Source organism: Lycium barbarum, chromosome 1, assembly GCF_019175385.1.
Source record: "Lycium barbarum isolate Lr01 chromosome 1, ASM1917538v2, whole genome shotgun sequence".
Classification (NCBI taxonomy): Eukaryota; Viridiplantae; Streptophyta; class Magnoliopsida; order Solanales; family Solanaceae; genus Lycium; species Lycium barbarum.
In genome coordinates, this window is record NC_083337.1 from 168,182,003 (window position 1) to 168,190,181 (window position 8,179).

At 32.5% G+C, this 8,179-nt stretch overlaps 1 protein-coding gene across 1 annotated transcript; it reads left to right on the forward strand.

Annotated features, from left to right (window-relative positions):
- The first annotated feature begins 2,752 nt into the window (after positions 1-2,752).
- Positions 2,753-6,618, forward strand: LOC132606518 (protein NUCLEAR FUSION DEFECTIVE 4). Its single transcript, XM_060320065.1, has 2 exons — positions 2,753-3,994; positions 5,928-6,618. Exons 1-2 carry the CDS (start codon positions 2,862-2,864, stop codon positions 6,367-6,369), a joined length of 1,575 nt encoding a protein of 524 aa, XP_060176048.1. The 5' UTR covers positions 2,753-2,861; the 3' UTR covers positions 6,370-6,618.
- Positions 6,619-8,179: the final 1,561 nt, after the last annotated feature.

Here is an 8,179-nt window from a genome sequence, read left to right on the forward strand (position 1 = left end):
GTATCAGTGTTGGTGGAAGATAGCAGGTAACCCATGAAATTAATCGAGATGTGTACTAACCGACCCAAATACCACCATTATAAAATGTATATAGTATCATTCTTTATTGAACTTACTAAACAGGGAATGTTGTCGGACTAGTGTCGCATAGGATGACGTAGATGGATTATCTGGTTATTCTAGTTTAAGGAAAGAGTTTATCCCATAAGGTAGAAAATGGGAATTTAAGTAAAAAAGGGTTTAACTTTGACACACAATATAAACGAATTTCTGCACTGTCGATCACCAGATAATTACATGTATCTACCTATAATAAGCAGAATTAGTAATCTAAAAAGTTCAGACAAAACAATATATCAACAGGAAAAGAAAGAAAAAAAAAGAGCACAAAATTAAAAGTATACGAAATAATTAGGTCAGCATGACACAAGAAACATGAATTGATTGAATTAATTGAATGAAAGATGATGTTGGATAGTCATCAAATCAGTACTGATGTTTTCTTGACTGGAATGATTTTGTTGATATATATCACTATCAGATGAAGTATTATTTCGGTGCCTCCCCTTCACACGAGCAACAAATACAATATGCCATGTTGAAAACAGCCTTGTAAATTCTAAACGAGAAAATTTATGTCAAACGAACATGAAATGGAAAAAAGGGAAGAGGAATGCATCTATAAATATCGAAAATTACAAGAACAATAACTTTGACGAAACTATTATCATGTAATCTAAGAGTCTCACATGCCACAGTGCCATATAAAGGTAAACAAAACTTACTAATTTTTTTATTGCTACTAAAACTAATTAGTAATTATTATCCAGAAACAGATGTCTTGTTAGAATTTATGGACTTGCATATGTAGCCTATAAGGTCGGGGTTCAACTGAACTTCAAACTTTGGACGCGGAGCCTAAATTTATGTGTAAAAAATTATTAAAATTGCAATAAATAGTAGATATGAACCCCTAACTTTAAAAATATAATGGGTTCAATGCTAGAAATTCATAGATTGAACCCATAAAATTTAAATCCTGGATCTGCCTCTGCTTGAATCCAATAATTGTCGACTATTTGTTACGATAAAGGGTTTGATTCACAAAGTAAGGACTTTTATGTGTCGATAGCTAGATGTAATTTCTAATTTTATGTTGGTTAAATTAGAAATAAGAAAATTATGTGTAATCATAAATAAGATTATGATCTTCAAATCACACATACTATTTTTTTATATATATATTTCATGGTTAGAAAATAGAGAGCCGTTTAAATAAAATCCATGCATCTAAATTTGGAAAATCAGAGACCATAAAATGAATTCTAATTTTAGAAGTTCTATGACTTGAAGTATATATGCTCCAGAATCTGGCTTATTTCTTGATAATTTGAGTGACGAAACCAGTATCATGCAATCTAAGTCTCACATGCCATAGTGCCATACTAAGAAACAGATTTTTTTCCATCTCTATTAGAACTAACTAATATCCAAAAACAGAAGTCAATATTCCAAAGAAGAATGAATAAATCAATGTGAGCCTAACAAAGTTAAAGAGTCCAAGGCTCTTCACACACTTGGTTAATTAACCAAACTGCAAAACAGATTGTTCCCTCTTTGATATTGCGTTTCCAACAAATTTTATACTCCTCTGTTAAGTATTTCACATCACAGCCGCAACATTTGCAAAGTTTTCATACTTCTAAAATATACGCAATTGTAATCAGCCTTTAATGGCCCCCAACCTTATTTGGCGGCTTCTAACTCTACACATCTTCTATTTCTCCTGGCACCACATCTTTTTTATAACAGTGATGCAAGGATCAATTTATGCATACATTGATTATTTCATCGAGTGTCTGTTATCTTTCACCAGGATATACAGAGGCACAATCAAAATTTGAAATTTATGTGTTGGGGATTCTAGTCCATCTAAGTTAGTGGGTTCTAAATTAATAATTTGTACATATTAAATAAATATTTAAGTTAAATATAAGATTTGAACCAAAGTTACTGGATTCAATCGAACCCGTAAACGAAGCTCTAGCTCCGCTCCTGAGGACATGTACATGGTAATTTGAATCATCCATGCTTAGACATATAGAAGAGATTAGCTAACATTTTTGTTGTCTCTAGTAGGATTTAAACCTGTTTGGATCGAAATAATCGGGCGTCACGCGGAAGCTAACTATTGTAAATCTTGAACGATGATAAATTAGACAACAAAGAAAATATAATAAAAAAATAATATGTTAATATAATTTGGTCAATTAACCTACATATGAAAAAATAATCCTAAAAAGCATAAAAATATTCCTCACTTTATAGAGGTCCAAAATTTTTCTCTCCAAGAAAGAAGTTACCCAAATATGAAATATTAAAATTTTCCTTTTGAAAAAATAAAACTCAATATGGTAAACTCTTCGCCCTTCGTTCAAGAAAAGGTAAAAATTCAAATATGGTAAAGAAAATCAGGGCAAATCCCCTAGAGAAACTAGGCTTCATAATTTTCTCCACTTCGTTGACCTAAAAAAAGGTGAAGATGCAATATAAACGTACGACCTAAAGAAAATTTTGGGTCATTTTTGCTGCTATTCAACAATAATTTTACATACAGGTGCCAATTTTATTTTTACCCGATTTACATAGTATATACAATTTTTCAGTAAAGAAATTTAATTGAACACTCTTTAATACATGTAACTCAGGCCCTGCCTCCTGCCAACCACATTTTCCATATAAACCAGTTTCACCTTCCCATCCCATCTATAAAAGCTGTTCAAATCCTTCTTTTTAATTACTCATTAAGCTTCAGACATCTTTAGTTCTTTCCTAACGCAAAAAAAAAAAGAAGAACTCAAATGTCTAAGCAATGGATGAACCTAGTTGGAGCATTATGGTTACAGTCTATGGCTGGAACAAACACAAATTTCCCAGCTTATTCTTCTCAAATAAAAAAACTCCTATCCATATCCGAAGTTCAACTCAACAACTTAGCTTTTGCTTCTGATGCTGGAAAATTACTTGGTTGGTTTGCTGGAATTGCAGCTAATTATTTACCCCTTTGGCTAGTTCTTTTAATTGGTTCATCACTAGGATTAATTGGCTATGGGGTGCAATATCTTTTTCTTACAAATCACATACACTCTTTATCCTATTGGCATGTTTTTTCCCTCACTTTTTTGGCTGGCAACAGCATTTGTTGGATCAATACTGTTTCTTACATAGTATCGATTCAGAATTTCCCGTTGGATAGACAAGTTGCTGTTGGATTATCTACTAGTTACTTAAGTTTAAGTGCCAAGATTATTACAGACATAGTTGATGTTATTAACGTTTCCACCTCGAGTGACAGGGCTAAAACTTATCTCCTTTTAAACTCTGTTTTGCCCCTATTTTTTGCCATTATTGTTGCACCACTAATTCGTGAGACTAAGGTTGAAAAATCAAGAAAATTATCAGCTGGATTTCGAGTGATGTTCGTTATAACGCTGGCAACGGGGACTTATGCTGTGATCACTAGCATGGGGTCCGGGAATACGAAATTGTTACCAAGATTGTTGATTTTAATGGGAATGGGGATTTTTTTAGTACTTCCAATATTGGTCCCACTGAGTGAAAGAATCAATGAACATTGGCATGGAAAATGTTGGATAAGGAGAGATCCAAGAATTTGTGATTTAAGTAATTTGGAGGAAGAAATTAGAACACCACAAGAGGAGATTAATTCTGGGGTTAATAAAGAGGATAATGATGTTGGATTTTCTGTAAGGGAGGAAATTGGAGCAAAAAAAATGTTGATGAGAGTGGATTTCTGGTTGTATTTCTTTGTATACTTATTTGGTCCAACATTGGGTTTGGTTTATTTGAATAATTTGGGACAAATTGCTGATACTCGTGGATGCACTGCCACTTCTTCATTGGTTTCATTATCGTCTTCATTTGGTTTCTTTGGTCGCCTTCTTCCTTCACTCTTCGACTATCTTTTCTCCGGGTAAAACAATCTCTCTAAATAGGAGTATTTATTTTTCATTATTTGGCATTTGAAATTTACTGGTCCGACTAATTTAGATTCATATCATGCTCCTTACTAGTGGCGAAGTCAGAAATTTCGCTAAGAATATTCAAGGTTTAATATATATATATATATCAAAGTAACTTTTGAATTTTATAGACAACATAAATTTCTATGTATATTAAGTAGTACTTTGTTTTCATGGAAGTGTGTTTAGTTTACTAAACACCCTTCACTCTGCTCCCTACCAGAAGTTGAAGCTCAAACCGGAAACATTTAGTATTGAGAAATCACATCTATTGCCACAGTGTTAGGTGTATGTGAACAAAGTCTTATAGGTGTTGGATACTCTTAATAATGTTAGATCTTTTGGGAAATATCGTGCGAGTTTGACCCCAGGGGCGGACCCATGTGTAAAGTTTGGGTGCTCCGGCACCCATTAAACTTAATCACAGAATGTATAATTGTATAGAAAATATAAAGGAAACAGATATAAATAGTTAATAGAGCACCCCCGAACTCAAAATTCCTGGGTCCAGCACCCCCGAACTCAAAATCCTGGGTCCGCCTTTGTTTGACCCAAAGCGAACAATATCACGTCATGTTAAGAATATTATTGAATTGTTTTAACCCAACACACCACACTTCTTGCTGGTTCTCCCTTCATGTTTTTCATTATCTAGCAAAATATATTTACTGATCGGACTAACTTTAATTCACGTCATGGGGTCAATTAGAACTTAGAAGAAAAATGTTCCACACCCAAGAGTTTCATTCATTTGCGAAGATTAAATCTGACATTGAGAGATGGGCATCTATTGCACCACACTTCTTGCTAGTTCTTTTTTGATTTTAATGCAAAATTGATTCTTGAAAGAATATTAGTTGGTAAAATTTAAGGAGCCGCTTATATGGTTGTATACGTGCAAGATATTAATGTGTGTGTTAATATGGGAACGCCCGAGTATAATCATCACCATTCATTTCTTTTTTCTTCAGAAATTTTAATTTAGACCGAGTATCTCATGCATTAAACACTAAACAAATATCAGCACGAGTAATAACTTAGTTTGGTAAGGTACGTACTTCGTGTTCTTATTGTAAGCACAAAAAGATTATAAGAATTGCCTGGTTTTAAGCAACACAAATGTCAAATCAAATAATACTGACTGGATATTTCAATTTGGATTTATGACATATTTCAATTTGGATTTATGACACAAAAACTAATGTGTTTCTCTTGAATTTATGCTTTTCTCAAGCACAAATGTCAAATCAAATAATATCTGACTGGATATTTCAATTTGGATTTATGACACAAAAATTAATGTGTTTCTCTTGAATTTATGCTTTTCTCAACTTACTTTATGGATAGTTTATATGATGGTTGAAATTTCACCATCATGCATATATACTCAAAGCATGTCTTAGCCCAAATACTGATTAAAGTATATATATGTCTAACCTTTCCATTTATATACTCGTGTCAATCTCTATATTAAAAAATAACTAGGTCTCTAAACCCGTTTTACAAAAAAGTTTTAAGTTAATGTAGACATATATACATTGAAAATATAAAATATTCTTACTAGTTATTAGTACTATATTTTTTCAGTTACCCTATCAATTTGATGTATAGAGTTACTAGGTGTAGGCATATAACTTGACCTGATCGTGTAAAATTTCTCTTTTTAATGATGAGTGATCATCGTGGACCATGGAGGCCAAATCTAAAAAACATTGTTATTGGTTTATACCTCTTAGGGTAGGTTATTATTATATTTTTTAGGTTAATCATATCATTGTTATTATGAAGAGTTATGCATTATTACAATATCAATTTAATAGGGTAGTGTAAAAAGTCTATATATTGTCAGTGCGCAAACTGAAACTTGTATGTTGTTTATTTCAGGAGTAAATATGCAATATCAAGACCAGCTACCATAGCAGTGATACTAGCCCCAATGACAGGAGCTTTCTTTTTGCTACTCAACAGTAGTCACATTGCTCTCTATATCAGCACAGCTATAGTTGGGATTTGCACAGGAGCCATTACTTCTATTTCTGTTTCGCAAACCACTGAGCTTTTTGGGACCAAGAATTTTGGTGTTAATCACAATATTGTGGTGGCTAATATCCCAATTGGTTCGTTTTTATTTGGGGACTTAGCAGCTATGCTCTACAGAAGACAAGGAAATTCAACATCAACTAATGATGGAAGTTGTTCGGGCATGAAATGTTTTCAGACAACTTTTGTTATATGGGGTTGTCTTTGTTTCCTAGGAACTTGTTTGGCTTTTATTCTTCATACAAGAACTCAAAAATTCTATAGACAGTTACGTGGAGGAAATTAAACTAGTAGGAGTTACATATAGTATTAACTTATAGAGTTACTTACCTTATACTAGCTTATTGGACAGTACAAACTGAGTTTATGAAATTGTTTTTTTTAGTACGTTATTGTCACGTTGTTTAGTAGTTAGATGTAACATCCATGTATACCTACGTACATAAATTCAGATATGATGTAAAAAAAATGATTTTCTAAACAACAATGTACTATGACATAAATGGCATTTCACCGAATGAATTTTTTTGCCGAATGATCTATAGTGATGATTCTCATTTTGATCATTGGCGGATGCACCTTAAAGGTTGACATAATACATAAACAGTCCCTTAAACTTGGCCTCAGCCGACAAGTATGCCCCACAACTTTGAGTGTTCACAAGTAGACACCTTAATTTGTATAAAGTTGAACACGTGAACACAAATGCTTACGTGGCACTGACGTGACCCTCCAAAATTTATGTGCCACGTCAGCATTTGTGTTCACATGTTCAACTCTAGACAAGTTGAGGTACCTACTTGTGCACACCCAAAGTTGGAGGGCATACTTGCCAGCTGAGACCAAGTTTAAGGATCTGTTTATGTATTATGCCTTAAAGGTTTCACTTGACATCGCTACGCAAAAGAGTATGTAAATATTATTTTCTGATAAATAATATATGCATATATGAAGTAATTCAGCACCATTTAAATATGATACAAATAAATGTCAGTTCGGAACAGGAAATTAATACACTCAAAACTAACATCGCCTAGATCCAAACTTAATTGCAAGACTGTAACAATGTGCCAACAATGTTCAAAATTCTGCGTACACATCTAATTCTGATTTGGCTAGGTAAAATCGAGAACAGAATCTCTAGTGAAGGATTTATCGATGATGAAAAATTGTTAGAATAATACAAAGAAATTCAAATAGAGAATTCAAATTTAACGTATTAGAATTTCAGGTAGGTATGAACCTTAAATAAATTGTACCAATTCAGTGCCAACTGCATTTTTCATGAAAGCAGCTTTAGGGACCCAATAGTAAGACCATATTCAAGTTCCCTGTCCATGGCTTTAAAAATGATGAAGGGTACGTGTAAGGCTAATCATGTTTTACGTAATACGTATGATCATTATAGAGAAGAAAATTGGAATCCGTTTGGCCATGTCATTAATTCAAAGATATTAAAAAAAAAATTATAAGAACTAGTTTGTGTTACAATTTACATTCCATCTATATTATGCTTTACATTAATGATAAAATATTTTACTTTACTTTTATTCTAGAATATTTATTTTGCTTCTAAGTCTAGGATCTACATTAATTACATAATATTTAGTTTCCTTCTAGTTTAGAATCTATAAGGAGAATAACATATTTCCATTTGTTTTATTTCTCTATAAATAGTGATTTAGTCTATTAATTTCAATGCAAGAAACAATGCAAGAATCAATACAATAAGTTATCACTCTTTATCTCTTAGATCTTTTCTCTCATTTTTTTCATTCGATATCAGTTTGACCATATTAATTTGGGAATCATATTTAACTAGCTATAGCTAGTGGTTTAAACGTGTCAATAACACTTTTTGTCCCTTAATTGTGGATAAATTTTAATCTTTACAATATTTGACTGAACACATGTAACCTTCAATCACTTGAAATGTGCGAATTGATCCCGTATGAATTTATTCACAATTTTTCAGTATTATTAACAGTTCCATGATATAAGGAAACGTTTGGACATGGTTTCAAACCATGGTTTGAAATCATGTGTGGACATTTAATTTGGATATCTTAAGTTGTATTTTCTCTTATAGACATAAA